Raw genomic sequence first — 23,222 nt, 5'->3', positions numbered from 1 at the left:
ATGATTAGACACCCCAGAACACAACATTCCTAGATCTCTCAGGAATCGTAGTAACAAGACACACCCTTTCGCTTGCACTCTTGTACTAGTCCACAATAAGATCTGACAGAGACACGAAATAGTTCAAAACAATTATTTTAACTACCTGCAGTATATGTGCCACAACAAGCAGGAACATGCATAGTATAAATATAGTCAACATAGCAGCTGGTCCATACATCATGAAGGTAGAGGTCATCATAAAAAGACAATGGAGCTTATCCTCCCTTCCTTTGCTAAGAAGAAGTATTATTATAAGTAAAAGATCTCTGGGCTTTGCCAGCATATGCCATACCTTAGCCTATAGATGGTAGATCTACATCATATGTGCGGTCTCGCTCTTCTCCCTGGAATGGTCCCTCTCCAAGTGTGTCCAATCTAATTTGTGTACCCCACTAAAAGCCAAAGTATGTTGTCCAAACAACAGCTGAATCAGTATGTTTTGTCTAATGGCTAAGGTCTAGACAGGGCAAAATAAAAAGGGGCATTGTTGTTCGACCTTGCACATAGTAAAAATCCCATGAACATGTAGAATGTGAACATAGCGATGAGTTCTCATGTGAAAACAGTCACTGAAATGTACCATAAATAAAGACGCATGGTAAAGTATGCAAAAGCAGCAGGCAAGTGGGTGGCATGTCTGACTTGCAAAGTGCTCATGCTAAGTTAGTGGAAAACGGCAATGTCCCCATGGGCCCCAAGATAAGAGCTGTTTATAATTTTCCAAAATGAAACGGGAGTTCCTTATTTTTGCAGCTCAGCGAAACTTCTCCCAGGCCTCATGATGGAGCTCTTTTTTTCAAGTGTTTAAAGCCTCTTTGTACAAGTCTCTCAAATTTTTGATGACTACTGGATCCCCTGCGCTGATGTTTAATGATACTTTCAGGTTCCTGTGAGCTGTTGTACAGACCTAATTAAACCAGCCAAAGTGGAATTTGCTGGTGCCCTGAATTAACAAATTACTTACCGTCAGTAACACCTTATCTGGTAGAGACTATCTAGCTGCAGATTCCATACTTTAGAATAAGCCCAAAGGTGTCAGACTGGATCCGGATGTTTTTGAGCAGTAACCCTGTGTGCGGTAGGTGGCGTCAATCGGCTCTGCGCTAATTTCAGTAACTTTAGTGACTTGCGTAGCCAGGAGCACGGAGCCATGATGAGAACTGGCTGCTGGTGTTAAAATTAAGGCCTGAAAAAGGTGTCCCTTACACTGCAATCAGCTCGCAGACAGGGAAGGATAGAAGTGTCTGTAAGAAGGTAAGTAACTTGTTGATCTGATAGAGACTTATAGCCATAGATTCCTTACCTTGGAATAAATATGAAAGCAATACATCCCGGGAGTCGAGTCTACAGCGCCAATTTCAAATTAAATAGTCTTACAGGACCAAATGGTCGAAGTGTAGTTTGCGATGGACCTAAATGTCCAGACAATAGTGTTTGGTAAACGTGTGCAGAGACTCCTACGTTGCTGCCCGACAGATATTCTGGAAAGGTATTTTGCGGGCTAACTCAGTGGTCAAGCCTTAGATCTGGTATAATGAGCAGGCAAAACTCAGGTGATTGCTTCTAGGTCAATCCGTAGCACATTTTGATGCACACTATCCATCTTGAGATTTATGCACAGCCTTTCCTTGGCTTCTACGTACCCCATGAAAAGTTGATCGTCCACCCGGAACGGTTTTGTGTGATCAAGGTAGAATGACAAGACTCTTTTTGGTTCCAGACTGTGGCATTTCTCCTCCTCTTTGGAGAAGTGAAGTAAAGCAAAGAAAGTAGGCAGAGGTGGTTCTGGCATACAGGGAAGGAATACACCACTTTCGGAAGGACCTGGAGGACTAGCTTGTCTGGGTAGAAGGTAGTATAAGGAGAGTGCGCCTAAAGTGCTTGTAATTCGCTGACCCTACTGGCCAAACCTACGGACACTAAAAAGGCAGTTTTGATGGTCAATAGCCTAAGAGGGCAATTGTGTAGATGCACAAAGGGTGCACAGATCAAAAAGTTGAACACATGATTTTGATCTCACTGGGGCATGAGTAGCCACAACAAGTGACTTAAATAAAGAAGGTTGTTTCTGCCACTACAAAATGGCTGAAAGATAACCTTTAATTGCACCTACAACAGAGCCCTGCTCGGCCAACGATATAGCAAACAGAAGAACCTTGCAAAGAGGCACAGAAAAAGGATTGATGTGGAAATCAAGCCACATCATAAACTTATCCCAACAGCAGGCACATCCGACTACCTCCCTTCACCTCCGTACCCAAAGACGTCATATGCGGCTTACCACAGGGATCATCCCTCCGCTCCACCCTGTTCAACATCTACATGACTCCCCTTGCAAACATCGTCAGATCGCACGGACTCAACATATTCTCCTAAGCAGATGACCCTCAACTGATGCTCGCGCTCACCAAGGACCCTCCAATAAAAAAAACAACTTGGCATGGGCAAGGCGCCCAATGTAGCTGAATTGATGAGATACTGCCTCCAACTCAACTCCGACAAAACCGAAGTGCTGATCTTCGGGAAGAACACCTCTGCATGGGACCACAGCTGGTGGCCTGCAGAACTTGGACCCACACAGACCAACCACGTACACAATCTAGGCATCATCCTTGACAGCCAACTGACCATAAAATGACAAGTTAACTCAAACTCATTTGCCTTCTCCTGCTTCCACACACGAATATTCCACAGAATCTTCAGATGGATTCCCCAAAACACCAGAAAGACCGTCGCCCTAGCCCTAGTCACCACCCACCTTGACTACGGCAATGCCCTCAACGCCTGCATCTCCACCCAGCTCCTCAGAAGACTCCAGACCATACAGAATGCTGCAGCCAGACTCATCCTGGACCTACCCAAATGAATTTATATAGATCAACAGTTGCACTCACTTCCGTGTTGATATATCTTTCTTTTTTGCTAGTTAGTTTGGTGCCACAACCTGAAGAGTGTTTTGTCTAGGAACACTGTCCAAAATATGAATGATAGGTGAGAACAGGGGTACTATCCTCGGGTTTAGGGTGTGCACACGATTTGTCACGGACCACTTATAGTCCTCTTAATCCATCATATACATTTCCAATGAAAATTCTTCAAAGACAATTTCCTTTATGTCATTTTTATTCGTATTTCTAATGATATTTCCTCATTGAATACTTCATTTATCAATTCTTAGCAGGTTTCAATGGTACAACATAACACTTTGACCCAATGCATTTCGGGTACAGAAGGACCCTTCGTCGGGGGTCTCTACGGAAAGAAAATAAAGAATACATCATGAGCCTCAGCTACGTTCTCAGTTTTTACATAGCCTACAAGAAATCATACATTTTTTCACTTTGCATAAACGAGTTGCTCAACGCCTGTCTCATATCAACCACATCACATTTAAGCGCTGGAGGTTTAAGGGTTATCGAAATTTAAAACCAGCTGTCATTTAAATTAAACATAACGCGCTAAAAACTAACAAAAGATTCCTCTCGCTTTTCTGTGACCTAGGTCACCCGTACTTACAGTGAAATGTAGCGTCCCCGCTTCCTGCTACTTCGTCCAATGCCTGCCGCATTCAGATCGCTTAACGCTAGCAGCCCTTATAACTGATCTGATAGGTCGGCGACCGATCACGTGATCGCCGTGTGTGAACTAATTACATTGCGTTTATATGGGAAACTAAGCAATAACTCACGAAATCCAAATAATCTAGCTTATGTTTACTCAGCTAAAATAAAGTTTAAACCTGTCCGCCCTATATAATTAAATAGCGCGACCTGCTCGAGGTTCTTAAGTGTGAACTTTTTACGGAACCTAAATCGGTTAGACACAAATTATTTGCTGAACCTGTGCATTCTAATAAAACATGGTGAAATCTGAAGTATGAAACGCTATGTGTTGTGCTTGTGTTCATACACTAATGCCTAAGGGTAAAAGCGGTCGGCCATTTTGGAACGGTCATTCAAATTCACTGAATCTCCCGGAATTCTAAGCGTGAAAGAGGTAAATTATCTCCCAAAACATAAAGACACAAATAAAAACTGATATAACACAACTCATATATAACAAAAATATGAAATGTCTTGCAACATCTTGAGATTAGCACAATGTCCTCTGCCCCTACAGGGCAAATCCTTTCTCATAAATCCAAAGTTTATAGAAAACATGTAAGTTCCAACCTGTCGTTAAGCCCATCTGGCTGAAGGCTTCCCATCTTTTTAATCCAAAAGTACTCGGATCTCAGTCTCATCTTATGTGTGTCAACATCTGGGCGGCCTTTAACCACTTCCAATATGGTGAACCGTAACTGGGCAATGTTGTGTCCTGACTCTGTCCAGTGGGCTGCCACTGTAGATTTTGTGTTCTTTAACCGGATATTGCTCTTGTGCTCGGTGATTCTTACCTTAACCTTGCGTTCCGTCTGACCCACATATAACTTGCCACATGGGCACTTGATGCCATATATAACTCCTTTAGTGTCACATGTACTAGAGTGCTTTAATTGTATCACTTGACCCGTCCTCGGGTGTGTAAAAGATGATCCTGTTATCACATTGTTGCAATGTGTACAATTTTCGCATTTACGCATTCCCTTGTATGTAGGTTCAGTGGGATCCTCATTCTTGTGTTTAAGCAATTCTTTGAGATTCTTAGATCTATTATATGCAAATGTTATTCGGTTGGCAAATAAAGGTTGTAAATCTGGTTCTTGGGTGATGATGGTCCAGTGTTTTCTCATGATGTTAGTGATTTTGGCCGATTGCATGGAGTATTTCAGAACACATACTGTGAGTTTCTGATCCTTTTTATCTTTTTTGATCAGTAGAGATTCTCTGGGTAAAGCCATGACTTTGTTTTTTGATTCTTCTAGAAGTTGCTTAGGGTACCCTCTTTTCTCGAATTTCATGATCTGTCTGTCGATAGTTTCAGAAGCTTCCTTGGTGTCTGATGTGATTCTTTTGTACCGAATAAATTGAGACATCGGGAGATGTTGTTTTAAAGCCTGGTGATGGAAACTTAAGTAATGCAACCCACTGTTGCGATCTGTTTCTTTGATATGTACACTTGTGTGTATTTGACCCTGCTTAATGGCAACTTTAACGTCCAAAAAGGATAATTCTTGGTGATCTATCACATGTGTGAACTTGATCCTAGCGTGTACCGTGTTCAGTTTTTCAATGTTTGCTGTAAGTTCTTCTTTTTTCCCTTTCCACATGATGAATATATCATCAATGAATCTCTTAAAGACAAGCAATCCTTTCTGCCACTCCGGGTTGTTCAAGATATGTTCATTTTCGAACTTTGACATGAAAATGTTCGCGTAGGAAGGTGCCCCAGCAAAGCCCATGCTGGTCCCACTGCACTGTGCATAGTATTCTCCGTTCCATTCCAGATAACTGTGGAATAATGCAAAATGTAGAATTTCCATCAAGAAAATTTTTTCTGAACCTTTCACCTCGTTCTTCAGTAAGCACCACTCCATTGCCTCAAGTCCCTCATTGTGGGGGATCGAGGTATATAGTGCAGTGACATCAATGGAACTCAGCCAAATTTCTTCGTTGTCAGGGATCTTGACTTCTGTGAGCACATTTAAAAATGCAGTAGTGTCTTTAAGGTGGGTGCACCAATTTTGAACTAATGGTTGTAAAAACCAGTCTAGATACTGTCCGATAGGTTCCGATAACGACCCACAGGCTGATACTATCGGCCTGAACGGCAGATTCGTTGGGTGCTTGTGCACTTTGGGCAACATATAAAACTGTGGTCTCCTTGGGTACTTTATATTCAGAAATTGATGGGTTTTGTTGGTGATCCAATTCATGTTTAAAGCCTTATCTAATATCTCTTTCAATGTGTTGGTAAAAGTCTCTGTTGGGTCTTGTTCCAGTTTATGATAGATGGTGGTGTCCTGAAGATGTTGTTTCACACTCTCATTGTAAAAAGTTGAGTTCATTACAACAAGGGCTCCCCCTTTGTCTGCCTTTTGAATGGTTATGTCGGTCATTTTTTTCAATGTATTCAATGTGTTCCATTCCTTCTTTGACCTATCAGATCAGTTATAAGGGCTGCTAGCGTTAAGCGATCTGAATGCGGCAGGCATTGGACGAAGTAGCAGGAAGCGGGGACGCTACATTTCACTGTAAGTACGGGTGACCTAGGTCACAGAAAAGCGAGAGGAATCTTTTGTTAGTTTTTAGCGCGTTATGTTTAATTTAAATGACAGCTGGTTTTAAATTTCGATAACCCTTAAACCTCCAGCGCTTAAATGTGATGTGGTTGATATGAGACAGGCGTTGAGCAACTCGTTTATGCAAAGTGAAAAAATGTATGATTTCTTGTAGGCTATGTAAAAACTGAGAACGTAGCTGAGGCTCATGATGTATTCTTTATTTTCTTTCCGTAGAGACCCCGACGAAGGGTCCTTCTGTACCCGAAATGCATTGGGTCAAAGTGTTATGTTGTACCATTGAAACCTGCTAAGAATTGATAAATGAAGTATTCAATGAGGAAATATCATTAGAAATACGAATAAAAATGACATAAAGGAAATTGTCTTTGAAGAATTTTCATTGGAAATGTATATGATGGATTAAGAGGACTATAAGTGGTCCGTGACAAATCGTGTGCACACCCTAAACGCGAGGATAGTACCCCTGTTCTCACCTATCATTCATATTTTGGACAGTGTTCCTAGACAAAACACTCTTCAGGTTGTGGCACCAAACTAACTAGCAAAAAAGAAAGATATATCAACACGGAAGTGAGTGCAACTGTTGATCTATATAAATATATCTCAGTGTGTCTACCCCCTACAGTTAGCACCAACCCCAAGAAACAAAGATGAATCTGGAAGATATAGCATTAATCACAACCAATAAGGCAGAGACCTTAGCATATACCACAGAAGAAGCACAAGAAATATACGGATTGATTAAAGAAACGAGAGCCTTCAGCCCACAATTAAGCACAGCTAATCAACTATTAAAACAACTGGAGTACATAAGTAAACGAGAAATCAATAAACGATTACATGCAACTACACTAATTCATTATCATCGAAATATGCGCATACCAAGAGGACTTAGAATAGCACTTAAACCAATGCTCTGCAGGAACAACAAACCCTTTCTCAATAAGTGGTACCAGATTTTAAACAAGTGCAGTTTGGATCTGATTCTATTGATAGCGGAGGAACTTTCCAAGGAATTAAAAGAAGTTGAAATTGAATTGGATACAGTTAAAAGTGAACTCAATAAATATGATGATTTGACCACACAATTGGAAGACATAAATAAAAGATTGGAAAAGTACGCTAAAGAGATTGAAGACAGAAAAATCAAAAAATACAAAAGAGACACAGTAGACTATAAGTTGGAAGAAGTCTATAGCTGGGCGGAAGTGTATAACCAGCGGAAGTGGCAAAAACCTACCACCAACATCACATCGTCCCAGGAGAGTGTGGTATCAGATTCGGAAACAACTCAAAATAGAAGACCGATAGAAAAGACACCACAAACAGGCCAAAAGTCACAAACTGACAAGTCTTTTTTAGATGTGAGTTCGGCAGCCAACAACGCACCAACAACATCCGCAATGACAGAACCTCAAAAACAAGGAGGGGAAAAAGAAAAACCAAAGGAATCAGAAGCGGAACGCGAACTGAGATCCAAGAAGAAGAAAATGAACTTGTCATAAACATCTCAGACAAATCATTAACCAAGACACAAATGAAACTATTGAATAAAGGAATTTCGTTTGTACCAGTGTACAAATCCAATCCTGAAGAGACCGAAATAGCTTTGTTCAAATTCTGCCGCAATTTAAAGTTAAAGAATTTTTTCAGCACACTTCCACCCACAGAAAGAGAATTAAGCACAGAGAAAGAATTCAAGGTGAAAAGCACATTCTGTGCCCCCATCTCCCACAAAACCATAGATGCATATGAGCGTGTGGTATCTACAGAAATTAAAAACATAAATTACAGAAGTGGCACCAAAAGTAATTTTTCAAAGAAGGAATGGAACACATTGAATACATTGAAAAAAATGACCGACATAACCATTCAAAAGGCAGACAAAGGGGGAGCCCTTGTTGTAATGAACTCAACTTTTTACAATGAGAGTGTGAAACAACATCTTCAGGACACCACCATCTATCATAAACTGGAACAAGACCCAACAGAGACTTTTACCAACACATTGAAAGAGATATTAGATAAGACTTTAAACATGAATTGGATCACCAACAAAACCCATCAATTTCTGAATATAAAGTACCCAAGGAGACCACAGTTTTATATGTTGCCCCAAGTGCACAAGCACCCAACGAATCCGCCGTTCAGGCCGATAGTATCAGCCTGTGGGTCGTTATCGGAACCTATCGGACAGTATCTAGACTGGTTTTTACAACCATTAGTTCAAAATTGGTGCACCCACCTTAAAGACACTACTGCATTTTTAAATGTGCTCACAGAAGTCAAGATCCCTGACAACGAAGAAATTTGGCTGAGTTCCATTGATGTCACTGCACTATATACCTCGATCCCCCACAATGAGGGACTTGAGGCAATGGAGTGGTGCTTACTGAAGAACGAGGTGAAAGGTTCAGAAAAAATGTTCTTGATGGAAATTCTACATTTTGCATTATTCCACAGTTATCTGGAATGGAACGGAGAATACTATGCACAGTGCAGTGGGACCAGCATGGGCTTTGCTGGGGCACCTTCCTACGCGAACATTTTCATGTCAAAGTTCGAAAATGAACATATCTTGAACAACCCGGAGTGGCAGAAAGGATTGCTTGTCTTTAAGAGATTCATTGATGATATATTCATCATGTGGAAAGGGAAAAAAGAAGAACTTACAGCAAACATTGAAAAACTGAACACGGTACACGCTAGGATCAAGTTCACACATGTGATAGATCACCAAGAATTATCCTTTTTGGACGTTAAAGTTGCCATTAAGCAGGGTCAAATACACACAAGTGTACATATCAAAGAAACAGATCGCAACAGTGGGTTGCATTACTTAAGTTTCCATCACCAGGCTTTAAAACAACATCTCCCGATGTCTCAATTTATTCGGTACAAAAGAATCACATCAGACACCAAGGAAGCTTCTGAAACTATCGACAGACAGATCATGAAATTCGAGAAAAGAGGGTACCCTAAGCAACTTCTAGAAGAATCAAAAAACAAAGTCATGGCTTTACCCAGAGAATCTCTACTGATCAAAAAAGATAAAAAGGATCAGAAACTCACAGTATGTGTTCTGAAATACTCCATGCAATCGGCCAAAATCACTAACATCATGAGAAAACACTGGACCATCATCACCCAAGAACCAGATTTACAACCTTTATTTGCCAACCGAATAACATTTGCATATAATAGATCTAAGAATCTCAAAGAATTGCTTAAACACAAGAATGAGGATCCCACTGAACCTACATACAAGGGAATGCGTAAATGCGAAAATTGTACACATTGCAACAATGTGATAACAGGATCATCTTTTACACACCCGAGGACGGGTCAAGTGATACAATTAAAGCACTCTAGTACATGTGACACTAAAGGAGTTATATATGGCATCAAGTGCCCATGTGGCAAGTTATATGTGGGTCAGACGGAACGCAAGGTTAAGGTAAGAATCACCGAGCACAAGAGCAATATCCGGTTAAAGAACACAAAATCTACAGTGGCAGCCCACTGGACAGAGTCAGGACACAACATTGCCCAGTTACGGTTCACCATATTGGAAGTGGTTAAAGGCCGCCCAGATGTTGACACACATAAGATGAGACTGAGATCCGAGTACTTTTGGATTAAAAAGATGGGAAGCCTTCAGCCAGATGGGCTTAACGACAGGTTGGAACTTACATGTTTTCTATAAACTTTGGATTTATGAGAAAGGATTTGCCCTGTAGGGGCAGAGGACATTGTGCTAATCTCAAGATGTTGCAAGACATTTCATATTTTTGTTATATATGAGTTGTGTTATATCAGTTTTTATTTGTGTCTTTATGTTTTGGGAGATAATTTACCTCTTTCACGCTTAGAATTCCGGGAGATTCAGTGAATTTGAATGACCGTTCCAAAATGGCCGACCGCTTTTACCCTTAGGCATTAGTGTATGAACACAAGCACAACACATAGCGTTTCATACTTCAGATTTCACCATGTTTTATTAGAATGCACAGGTTCAGCAAATAATTTGTGTCTAACCGATTTAGGTTCCGTAAAAAGTTCACACTTAAGAACCTCGAGCAGGTCGCGCTATTTAATTATATAGGGCGGACAGGTTTAAACTTTATTTTAGCTGAGTAAACATAAGCTAGATTATTTGGATTTCGTGAGTTATTGCTTAGTTTCCCATATAAACGCAATGTAATTAGTTCACACACGGCGATCACGTGATCGGTCGCCGACCTATCAGATCAGTTATAAGGGCTGCTAGCGTTAAGCGATCTGAATGCGGCAGGCATTGGACGAAGTAGCAGGAAGCGGGGACGCTACATTTCACTGTAAGTACGGGTGACCTAGGTCACAGAAAAGCGAGAGGAATCTTTTGTTAGTTTTTAGCGCGTTATGTTTAATTTAAATGACAGCTGGTTTTAAATTTCGATAACCCTTAAACCTCCAGCGCTTAAATGTGATGTGGTTGATATGAGACAGGCGTTGAGCAACTCGTTTATGCAAAGTGAAAAAATGTATGATTTCTTGTAGGCTATGTAAAAACTGAGAACGTAGCTGAGGCTCATGATGTATTCTTTATTTTCTTTCCGTAGAGACCCCCGACGAAGGGTCCTTCTGTACCCGAAATGCATTGGGTCAAAGTGTTATGTTGTACCATTGAAACCTGCTAAGAATTGATAAATGAAGTATTCAATGAGGAAATATCATTAGAAATACGAATAAAAATGACATAAAGGAAATTGTCTTTGAAGAATTTTCATTGGAAATGTATATGATGGATTAAGAGGACTATAAGTGGTCCGTGACAAATCGTGTGCACACCCTAAACCCGAGGATAGTACCCCTGTTCTCACCTATCATTCCTACCCAAATGAACCCAGATCGCCCTCACACAGAGACCTCCACTGGCTCCCCAGCCAGAAAAGATGCCAGTTCCAGATCCTCACACGTGTACAAAGCCCTCTATGACCTAGGACATGCCTACCTCAACCATCGACTGAATTTCCATCAACCTGCCAGACACCTATGCTCCTCCTCACTCACCCTTGCACACAGCCCCGCATCCGTCACAGCAGCAGCCGCTCCTTCTCCTACTTTGCCGCCAAGACCTGGAATGACCTTCCCCTCCAGCTATGTTCAACCCCCTCGCTGGCAGACTTCAGAAAGAGACTCAAGTCCGGGCTCTGCGACTGAGGCACAGCAGGCAGATAGCCCTAGGGGTGACAGTGGTGCGCTCTACAAATGCAGTTTGATGGATGGATATCGACTTGGTGGAAAATTGCCCGGCTGTCAGAATAACATCAGACTTCCGGAGGGAAGTCAAAACTTTAGACACTCAATCTCCATGCATGAAGGTGAGGGTGCGGCAGGTTCAGGTGTAGAAACTTCCCCTGTTGTTGCTACAGAAGATCCTCTTGAAGAGTCAGCCTGATCAGGGGACCGATGGCTATGCTCAAAAGATCTGGGTACCAGACTCTGAGCCATAAAAATAACTTGGGCCTGGTTGTACCTGATCTTTTTGAGAACTCTGACTAAGAGTGCTACTGGTGGAAAGTTGTACAAGAGGCCAGAGCTCCACAGCCCAAAAGCGAGAGTCGCCTTGGAAACTCCATCATGCAAAACTCCTGACATTGCACGTTTCTCAGCAGTGATGAGCAGATCTAACCAAGGCTCTCCCCACTACTGAAAGAGTCCTTGCACCACCTCAAGGTGGACACGCCATTCATGATCTGCTAGGCATCATCGGCTGAGTTTGTCCGCTCTTGCATTCAGAGAGCCCACCTCCTGTTGAACCACCAGGGAAATGCCCTGGCATTTCATTGGTGTCCTGAGACGAAGAGATTCTCAAAGAGTCCACGGCCCCCTGTTTGTTGCGGTGGAGTTGTTTGTGAACACCTGCAACAGATTTCCCTTGTTCGAAGGAAGAAAGGCTTTTAAAGCCAAGCAAATTGCCCGAAGTTCCAACAGATTTATGTGGAGCTAGGACTCCGCTGGATAGCAGGGACCTCTGATCTCCACCTCTCCTAGATGGCCACCCCATCCCACAAATGACGCAACTGTCACCACAGTCCGCTCCGGTCCGCAGGCATGAGTTAGAAGTAGGATTCAGGAGGTCTTAAGGCCCAACAACCCCAGGATCATTCGAATCAAAATCTAGGATAGAGGCTTAAAGATCAGTATGATAGCCTGAATATCCCAGAATCGCCGCACGGGAGGATAGACAAGAAACGGCACTGTGTCCAGAACAGCTACAATGAATGGGAGCACGGTCATAGTGAACCCCAGAGAGTGCAGAAGGTTCCCAGTATCCTGGTGGCGGGAGACAACTGCCTCGGGCGAGCCCGCCTTCAAAAGTAAACAGTCAAGTTAGGGAAAGATTGGAACACATGACCTCCATAGATGAGCTGCAGCCACCACCATCACTTTCCTGAACACCTGAGGGAGTGCAGGTAAGGCCCAAGGGGAGCATGGCAGATTAAAAGTGCTCTTGGCCCACCGTAAACTGCAAGTAACATTGCAGGTAACATCTGTTGGCAGACAGGACGTAGATGTGGGAATATATGTCCTGCAAGTCCAACGCTACCATCTAGTCTCCCGGGTCCAGGAAAGACCGAACTTGCACGAGCAGCTGGAATTTCTCCTATCTCAGGAAGAGAGTTAGATGATGCAGGTCTAGGATAGTACAATGCTCTCCATCCTTCTTGGGCACCAGAAAATAGTGGGAATAGCAACCACGACCTACATCGGATGTCAGCACCCTCTCTATGGCTCTCACAGCCAAGAGAAGAAATGCGTTACTTACCTGTAAATGCAGTTATCCAGTATTGCTATCTTTCATAGATTCACATGCCTGAATCATTCCCCGTCGTCATGGTGAGAGTCCCCGGTATATAAAAATAGTAATGTCATAAAGACATATATACACTAATAGGCCGGAGGCCTCACATTAGTAACCTATCTGAGTCCTTTTGTAAAAAAGGACCAAACTTTGGCCAAGAGCCAATCAGCTACTACCACCCTCTAGAACCTTCCTGGAAGGAGCCCTAGTCTCTCAGATTTTTCGTAAGTACAGTGCTAAGTAGTACCTACTGAGAGAACCAAGGTGAGCCCTTCCAGGGGGGGCGGGTGGGTTGCATGTGAATCTATGAAAGATACCAATACTGGATAACTGCAGTTACAGGTAAGTAACGCATTTCTTATCCAGTATTATGGGTATCTTTCATAGATTCACATGCCTGAATCAGAGTAGCATGTAGTAGGGAGCACATTTCACATAATATAGCATGTAAGACACTTGATAACACCTTATCAATAGTGCAACAGAATAAACTGCAAACAGTAGCAGGATAAGAAATGTGCAATTAGGAAATATGAAAGGTGGGATGATAGGAAGAAGGCTCACCTCTAATGAAATAGATGACGGAGCACCGCCTGTCCCACTGCTGCATCCTTCATAAGTTCCGAATCCAAGCAGTAGTGCTTGATGAACGTATGTGGTGTCTTCCATGTCGCCGCTCTGCAAATGTCAACAATGGGCACCCCAGAAAAGAGCGCCATGGAAGTGGAAACCGCTCTAGTAGAATGAGCCCGAACCTTGGTGGGCAGAGGATGTCCCGCCTGTTGGTGGCAGAAGGCGATGGCCGCAGAGATCCACCTTGAAATGCTCTGCTTTGTCAATGGTAGGCCCTTCCTGGGCCGGCTGAAGGCAATAAATAATTGGTTGGACTTGCGAAATTGTTCTGTTCTATGAAGGTAGAATTTCAGACATCTTTTCAGATCTAAGGAATGTAGAGATCACTCTGATGTTGAAGATGGATTAGGGAAGAAAGATCTCAGGACAATAGGTTCGTTTAGATGAAAAGCAGACGGAACCTTTGGTATGAATTTGGGGTTAGTCCGTAGAATGACTCTGTCCTGTTTAAACTGAAGGAACGGGTCCTGAATACAGAAAGCCTGCAGCTCACTCACCCTCCTTACTGATGTGAGAGCCAGCAAGAGAGCTGTAAGCCATGACAAGTATTTGAGATCCGCTTTATGCATCGGCTCAAAGGGGTGTTTCATCAACTGCGCCAGGGCAATATTGAGCTGCCATGTAGGAGGTAAAGGTCTCACTGGAGGATAAGTCCTGAATAAGTCTTTCAGAAACTGCTTGAACAGTCTATTGGACCATAGGGAAACACCAGACGAAGAGCGTCTGAACCGAGATATGGCTGCCAGATGGACTTTGATTGAGGCATGAGCCAATCGCGAGTTGGCCAGGTGAAGCAGGTAGGACAGCAATTGTGCCGTAGATGACGAGAACGGGTGCAGTTTGTTAGCTTTACACCATAAACAGAATCTCTTCCACTTAATAGAATATGTTTTATTGGTACTGTCAGCCCAGGCCCGGGCTAAGACGACCCTGCAGTCCTGAGGGATATCTAAGTCCTGGAATTCTCTGAACTCAGGAGCCAAGCCGATAATCTGAGAGATGTCAGATCTGGATGCTGGACTTGCCCCTGGTTCATAGTGAGGAGATGCGGGTAAGGCCTGAAAGGAATCGGAGGTTCCAGCGATAGAAGGTGGAGTTCTGTAAACCAGTGTTGGCGTGGCCACGGTGGGGCGACCAGGATCAGTGTGCAATGCTCTGCTTTCAGTTTCCGAAGGACCCTGGGGATCAGGGGAAATGGAGGAAAAGCGTAAGCAAATACGTTGCACCATGCGATCGAAAATGCATCCCCTAGAGATCCTTTCTGGGGAAGCCAGCTTGCATAATTTTGGAATTTTGCGTTTATCTTCGTCGCAAATAGATCTAGGTGAGGTGTGCCCCATCGGGAGAATACTGCATCGAGAGCATGTTGGTCGAGCTCCCACTCGTGGCAAATGGAGTGTTGCCTGCTTAGTGAGTCTGCCAGGGTGTTGTCTGCTCCTGGGACGTACTCCGCCCTCAGCGAAATGTTGTGTTGGAGTAGCCACTTCCAAATTCATTGCGATTCTTGAGACAACGTCATGGATCGAGTTCCCCCTTGCTTGTTTAAGTAGTGCATTGTGGTGGTGTTGTCCGTCCTCACAAGCACTGGGGAGTTCCTGATTCTGGGCAGGAAAGCTCGAAGAGCCAGGTATACTGCCCTCAACTCTAACAGGTTGACGTGGAGCAGTTTTTCGGCTGGCGACCACTGACCGTGTATCTGATTTTCCTGCAGGAACGCACTCCATCCTTCCAATGATGCATCTGTTGTTATCACGTGTGGGGAGATTGGAGCCAGGAATGGAAGGCCCTGGTTCTGGTTTTTTGTTTGAAGCCACCATTGCAGGGCCTTCACCATGAACGGAGTGATCCTGAGTAGATCGGCGAAAGATCCCGTACACTTGATCCACTGAGATGATAACGCCTCCTGTAAGGGACGCATACGGAGGCGGCAGTGTGGTATTAGGAGGATGTTGGAGGACATCATTCCTAGCAGTGACTTGAAAAGTGCACCTTGATGGTCTTTTTGAGCTAAATCTGTGCTGCCAGCGACCTCAGTTTGGCCTGACGCTCCTGTGATGGAATGGCCTTCTCCTGATGTGTCTAGAATTGCTCCCAGGAAAGTGAGGCGTTGAGAGGGCTGCAGTACTGACTTTTCCTGGTTGAGTGTAAGTCCTAGACTCTCGAAGAGCTGAAGACAGGCGTTGGAAGACCTGTTTACGCCTTCTAGAGTGGGAGACTTGATGAGCCAGTCATCCAGGTAGGGGAATACCTGGTGATGGGGCTGGCGAAGGTAAGCTGCCACTGGAGATAGGCATTTTGTAAAAATGTGTGGCGCCGACTTGAGGCTGAATGGCAACACTCTGAACTGATAATGTCTGTCCGCCACAGTGAACCTTAGGAATTGGCGGTGACTTTTGTGGATGAGTATGTGGAAATAGGCGTCCTGGAGGTCTAAGGACACCATGAAATCCCTGGAATTGAGTAGCTGTAACACCTCTTCAATGGATACCATACGGAACAATTGTTTTTTTGAGGTATGTGTTGAGGTTCCTTAGATCCAGTATAGGTCTCCATTTTTTCTCCTTTTTTCGTATCACGAAGAGCCGTGAATAGAATCCTTTCCCCCTCTGACCTCTGGGAACTCTTTCTACAGCTCTTTTCTGAAGCATTAGTGAGAGTTCCGCTTGAAGAAGATGAAGATTCTTGTGTTGCATGAAACATGGGGGGTTCGAAGGAGGAGTGTCCACAAACTCCAGAGTATGCCTGAACCGAACCAGTTGGAGAACCCAACGATCCGTAGTTATTTTTTGCCAATTGTGGAGGAAGTTGGAAATTTTGCCTCCAACTACGTAACGTGGAGAAGAAGTGGAGGCCTGTTGGAGAAAGAAGTCATTGCTTTCTGGCAGAATCTTTCTTTCCTCCTCTTCCTCGAAAGTAGGACTTATTGTAAGAAGACTGGCCTTGTTGCTGCCTCTGTTGGTATTGAGGCTTGTATTGCCGGGACGAGCCATAGGAGGATTTGCACCCCTGATATCCACCTCTTGTCTGCTGGCCTCTTCCTCTGGAGCCCCGAAAGGAAGTATTCTTGTACTGGAGGGTATCCAGGGCTTTTGCGGTCTCTGTATCTTTCTTGATACCCTGCAGCATCTCATTGATATGCTTCCCAAAGAGATGCTCTCCGTCGAACAGCATGTCCAGTACCTTGGCTTGGACTTCCGGACGGAAAGATGTAGCTTTCAGCCAGCCTTGGCGCCTAAGGACAGCTGCTCCCGCCAGCTGGCGAAATCCTGTAGAGGCGATAACCATCGCCACGTCAATAATCTCCGAGCCGGACCGCTCTCTCTCAAGGAGGATCTTCTTTACCTCTTTCTGCTCTTCTGGCAGTGTGCCTAGGTATGGGGCAACATCTGCCCACATCTGGCGATTGTAGCGTCCCAAGAGCGCAAGCGAGTTTGCCGCCCTGACGTTAATGGCCGACATCGACAAGAACCTCTTCCCGATGTTATCCATTTAACGGTGTCCCTTGTCCGGAGGCGCAGTCAGTGCGGCAGCTGGGTTGTTGGATTTCCGCTGCGCGGCCTGTGTAATCACGGAGTCCGGTGTAGTATGGCCTGTAAGGCATGCCGGAGCCGAGTCCGGGGCCTTATACTTCTTATCGAGCCTGGTCGGCACTGGAAGTAGAGAGGAAGGATTTTGCATTATCTTTACCCCCTGGTCCCAGATGTGGTCAATAATAGGGATTGACCGGACCATCTTCTTGAATGGCTCCTTAAAGTCATATAAGAAGCAGTCCTGAGGTTGTGTGGCCATCTCTATTTTGAACCTTGCTGCTGCTCGCTCTATAACATTATGAAACCCCCCGATGTCTTCTGGGGGTGAATCCGCCTGTGCCTGGTCTGAGGATGCTGGATGTGAAATGACGTAGTCATTCCACTCATCATCCTGTATTTCTCCCTCTTCCTGTTGACCCTCCTCGTCTTCTTCCGCTGCTTCCTCTTCATCCGAAGATTGTTGTGGAGGCAAAGATACAGGATCCGGAGTAATGACTAGCGGAGGTGGTCTAGGGCGAGGAGGAGGAGCTGATGTCACGGGTTGTGGTGGCACTACTGGAGGTGGCGGAGTAGGCGGAAACCGCTGTTTGTAGTCCGCTATGAGGAATTGTAGGTCCGTGACAATCGAGGCCGGGAGGCACACAATAGGTTGTGAAGGAGGAGGCGATTGATATTCCTCCTGGTGTGGGACTTCTTCCTGACCCATATCTTCGTAATCCGAACTCCCATGGACCTTGACATGTAGCTGTGATGGACTTGTTGCAGTGGGGAACATGGTCCTCAGTCTCCAGTAAATGGGCCAGTGGCAGTGGCTGGACTCTGCTAGGAGACGTAGCCTCTGGCGTCAGCGTACGCGTTGACATCCTGAAGTGTGTATAGGTATACTTCACCTTGGGAGAGCCTTCCCGCGACGGGCCCGTCGAAGGGGTGGTCGTCGACGGTGGGATGCTGACGGCCACAGCAGACTTCTCTGTCGTCTTCACCGACGACGTCGTCGTCAACGGTGGTGGTTTCTTCGTCGACGGCAGTGTCAACGTTGGAGTTTCCGTCGACGTCTTCATCGTCGATCTCCTTGTCGACGCTGGTGTCGACGTCTTCGTTGATGGCTTTGTCGTCAATAACATCGTCGACGAGGTGGTCGTCGACGTCGATGGGAATTTCGTCGACGACGATGGTTTCGACTTTGTCGACGAAGGAGCTGTCGTCGACACTCTTTTGACAGGAATAATAGATGTGATAGACCTACCCGACGACGACGATGTTGAAGTAGATGTCGTCAAGGTGGTGAAGGCCGATGCTGTCAACGTAGAGATGGTTACTGTCGACGCTGTCACAGGCATGGCAGAAGACACCAGCACGGGTTTCTTGAAGGTGGCTTCCTGAAGAGAAGTCTTAACTGCCATGGCTTTTGGACGACCCTCTGAAGACTTTGGCATCCTCTTTTGATGTGGCATATTAGACGGACCTGGAGATGTCTGTCTTGGCCTTTTAGAAGAGAAGTGTGAGCTCCTGAATTATTATTTTTTATTATTATGTTTCTTATATAGCGCCTGAATCGACCCCCGAAGGGGTATCTCCGCGCTTGCCTTGGGAACCCGTCCTGGTTTTCCCTGTGAGATAGCCCCTACAGGGCATCCCGCCGCGGGGGGGCCGTTGTGGAGATTAAGCAAGCCTAATGCCCAGAGTTGCAGAGTGTGAACCCATAATTAGGTCAGGCACCGAAACGAGAATTATCGAGTCCATGGACATTTGAGCTCAAGACCCTGCCGCGTCGGGAATTGAACCCTGGTCCCGGGTCTGACCTCTGCTTCAGGGTCTGCCTGCACTAACCAGTGAGCCAAACTTCTCCACTGGAACACTCGCTCTCACCTGAAGATCCTTGTCCTTCAGCCTCTGAAGCCACAGAAGCAGGCGTCCCTCTCTGTCTTTAAGAGTCTTGACAGAGAAAGTGCGGCAGACCTTACAATCCTTGGCAGAATGGTCAGGGTAGAGACAGTAGAGCCAGTCTTCATGTTTGTCATCTACATGCAGTCTCAGCTTACTACACGAGGCACAAGGTCTAAAGAGCCCTTTTTAGGAGTGGTAGACATAGTAGACGTAGCCCTCCTCCACAAGAGTAAATATGAAGAGAAAAATATGGAATAAATCCAGAAATACCAGAAACCTGAGCAGAGCTCAGTGGAGACTCCCTTAGCACGACGTGCGGTAGAAAATCTGAGGGACTAGGGCTCCTTCCAGGAAGGTTCTAGAGGGTGGTAGTAGCTGATTGGCTCTTGGCCAAAGTTTGGTCCTTTTTTACAAAAGGACTCAGATAGGTTACTGATGTGAGGCCTCCGGCCTATTAGTGTATATATGTCTTTATGACATTACTAGTTTTATATACCGGGGACTCCCACCCCGACGACGGGGAATGATTCAGGCATGTGAATCTATGAAAGATACCCATAATACTGGTTAGCAAAACCCAATGATCTAATGTTAGGGACCGCTAGTAGGGCAGGTGATAGCATATCTTGAACCTCACTGGATACCAATGATGGCTGGAGGGCAAATTAAAGGGGTTTGGAGGCTGTGCCTTGTTGGTTGGGGGAAGGGGCAGTGGACTGGCCCAACCTCTGGCTACCTGTCCCACGTGGTTTATGTGACCGGTGTCTCAGGACCTCGGCTAAGAAAAGGCTGGGAAAGTCTGTTGGCCGTGGTGGCTAAGATGGTACGGACTCAGTCGGAGGCCCATTCCATGGCCACGAAAGGGATGAAAGATGGACTGGGGTTGATAAGCAGCATTCAACAAGGCCAAAGACCTGGTCGTAGCTCTGCTATCCTTAAAGCACTCCAGTGCTGAGTCTGCCTTCTCTCCGAAAAGATGAGCCGTCAAACATCATGTTCATAAGCAAGGCTTGGAGATCCTGTGAAACGCCAGTGGTTCGTGCCCAGGTGTGGCGTTGCCAGGCCACTGATGATGAAATTGCTCTACCCAGCGAGTCGGTCATGTCCAGGCCAGATCATATGGTGAACTTTGCTGCATCGGCACTCCAGACCACACGCTTCGGCGGAGCCTGAGTCAGGGTCCGCTCCGCACTTCCCTGACTTTACCGGAGCTCGAGCGACAGAGGTCTGACAGACCCACACTTGATGGGATTATGGTGCTTAGAGAGGGACCACATGTCAAAGACCTATGAGTAATGTCACGCCATGCATCTAAAGTCACTGAGGGAGCGTACCCTCAAGCTCCTCGTTGACCGTTGTGGGTCGACTCCACAATGCTCAAGATCTGTCGCGTAGAAGGTTTCAGGACCATTCACAAAGCCGCACCCGGCAATCATCGTCGCATTCGAAGACGTTGGGGAAATCAGATGAGTGCAACAAGCACTATGAAGAAAAATAAATCAAAGAAGTATAAGCAGCCTTGGGTTTTACCATGAAGTCAGAAGACTTCAATGCTCAGAACCATGTATGCTGCCCTTAATCCGATAATCCAACTAGCTTCTATTTTCCTTAAAATAAGCCCCAATTCACCACTGGTCAGTGTATATCATCTTTAACATACATGTAGACATAGTTCCTGGTCTATTTCATTGCTTTTACTTTAACCTTATCATTATTGATTTTTTTTATTTATCAACATAATTAAATTAGCACATTGCTTTTGATCTCTTCTTGCCGGGATGGAAACCCGCTATGGACACGCTTGTGAAATCACTTTTGAAAAATTGAGGAATTATTCACTTGTTTTCCCATACTCAACTACTAATGTCATTAGAAAGTAAACAACGTAGATGTTAAATAATAAGAAAATAACTTTTTTTCCTCCACATCTTTACGTGGCTGAACAAATCTCTCTTCATTAATACATCCCTATTTGTGAATTACAGTTTTCGGAACTGATCTCTAATGATTAACTTGTTCATCAAAGTACACATGATCCTTTTGTATTCCTATGTTACATAAGTAGCACTGGTTACTGGGCACTCGCACGAATATCTGTTCTTAATACTTTATTTTCTACACACGATTCTGAACACAAAAATGTATTTACCAAACGGCATCAGATGTACATTTTGGAATCACCCTGGTCTATTGGCGTGCAATAGATACATTTTATTAAAAATATTCAGTTTTAGTTAGTATATACAGATAAACGTGTGGCATGCTTCATCTCCACACGTGACACCTGCGGCACTTGTTTGGCCACTCTCAGGTTAACTCTGTATTCAAGACACTACTCACTTGCCACTAGGAGTATGGATCAGCTGTTATAGAATACATTAAACATGGGTTTTTCCATTGTAGGACTTATGAAAGAAAACTCTGCATTGAAAGTTCCTAAATTATCACACACTATTATCATTGCAACCTTGAGAACGTCTGCAGGATGAAACACGTTGGCTGTCAGAAGTTGATTTGTACTACATATATGATTTTGAAAGGAATGTCACTACTACCCTGTAGAAGAAAAGATTAGAATCATCTTCAAGAAATACATTTACATGTTTGTCCTCAAGTATCATCTAGTAAACTAAACTGTCTTTTCTGAGCTCCCATATCATATGTTACATTATTCAGACACCAGAAGCCTTGAGGTAGATTCTAGTTACATACCCATGGTAGCAGGATTTTGCATATTGGGGTAGCACGTTGGCTCTATAGCACTTGTTTGTACATATGTTGCATTTTTTTCTCAATGTATAAGATTACTGGACATAATATAGGATGAACAGCAAATCTATAACCCACTGCTAATTTTTGTAGAGGTTGAATATACAGAAAGGATTGAGAGAACACTTATTACGTAGTGCTGTATCTACCTTGACATAGGGCTAACTGTAAATGAAAAAAGTGGTTCATTTTGTAACCAGAAAGCTTTCAACAAACCTGAGTAGATTCTGGGGAGCTGAGTTCAGCTGAAGATGCAGTGCCTGTTGGTGCAGACGTCTGTCTGTCAATGCTACGGCTGCGCATGGGTCCTTTAGGAGTATGTGCTTGGGTGGTCATGGAATTGGCTGAAGCTGAACGAGGACAGAGGTGAGAGTCTAAAAAGTTAGAAATTTAACAAGAACAAAACAAAGAAACAAGTACAGGGCACAGAAGCAGAAAAAGAAAAGATAAATATACTATGTTAGAGATTCTAGAGAAATAAACAGAAGCGCACACTGCAGTAGATCAGAGACAAGAATCCATCACCACATGATTAGTACTTTAGCAGCGAATGCACAAAAAGTATACCTACAAAAGACGTATGAGTACTGTAGACATTAAAGTCTATTGCATTATATAAAATAGTAAATAGGTTTGCAGCTCAGCAAATTTCCTCTATTACCAGACTTGAACAGGAAATGGAATTTCCATTGCATCGTCCTGTGCAAAATTTCAGTCTACGATTTTAGTGATAAAAACTGATAAACTACAAAAAATGTGCATTGTTTCCTTCCAAGAAAACAATTGTTGCAAAATTAAAGTCATTCGTGGATATTTGAAATCGGTTACAGTTCAAATATTTTACTTTAATATCTACAGTAATCATGCACTGCTAGGTGTACTCTGCACTCAAGAATTTGATTTAAAAGCAGAAAACGTCTGACATTCAGAATTATGATTCTCTGAGTGAATGAAGCCTAAAGAAACTCTAGGTTCCCAGCTCTGACACTTCGAAAAAAAATTCTAAAACCGCCCTGCCCACCCATGCAAAAGATTAAAGGTGCTCGTCAAAGAGAGAGAAATTGAATGGGAGAGTGACAACAGACACATTGGAAGAAACCCACATGCGGGAGTCAGCCTATGGAGTTAAGGCTCTCAAACAGAAAGGATTGCAGAAGTGATGAGGGGACTTCTGTACCAGTCGAAAATTGTCAACAGACAGGGATATACAAAAATAGAACGCCAGAATAAAATGTAAATAATAATAACAACGATATATAGAGAACACTTGAAAATGATTAACTATGTAGAGTAGCAATGGCTAATCACGTGGATAAAATGCTGGTACATT

General features: G+C 44.1%; 1 protein-coding gene across 16 annotated transcripts in view; it reads right to left on the bottom strand.

The window, feature by feature from the left end:
* Positions 1 to 23,222, bottom strand: part of MAP7D3 (MAP7 domain containing 3) — a 1,137,171-nt gene that overhangs the window by 760,659 nt on the left and 353,290 nt on the right. For 11 of the 16 annotated variants that reach the window (XM_086918653.1, XM_086918658.1, XM_086918661.1 and 8 more), the window contains one exon: positions 22,109 to 22,242. In XM_086918653.1, the coding sequence (XP_086774779.1) occupies positions 22,109 to 22,242 (134 nt within the window). Of the gene's footprint in view, positions 1 to 22,108; positions 22,267 to 23,222 lie in introns of all 16 variants that reach the window. The other 5 variants (XM_086918652.1, XM_086918660.1, XM_086918654.1 and 2 more) reach the window with 1 other exon arrangement.

Source organism: Lissotriton vulgaris, chromosome 4_1 (genome assembly GCF_964263255.1).
Source record: "Lissotriton vulgaris chromosome 4_1, aLisVul1.2, whole genome shotgun sequence".
Taxonomy (NCBI): domain Eukaryota; kingdom Metazoa; phylum Chordata; class Amphibia; order Caudata; family Salamandridae; genus Lissotriton; species Lissotriton vulgaris.
Note: the sequence above shows the minus strand (reverse complement) of the source record. Positions and strands in the feature narration are given on the sequence as shown.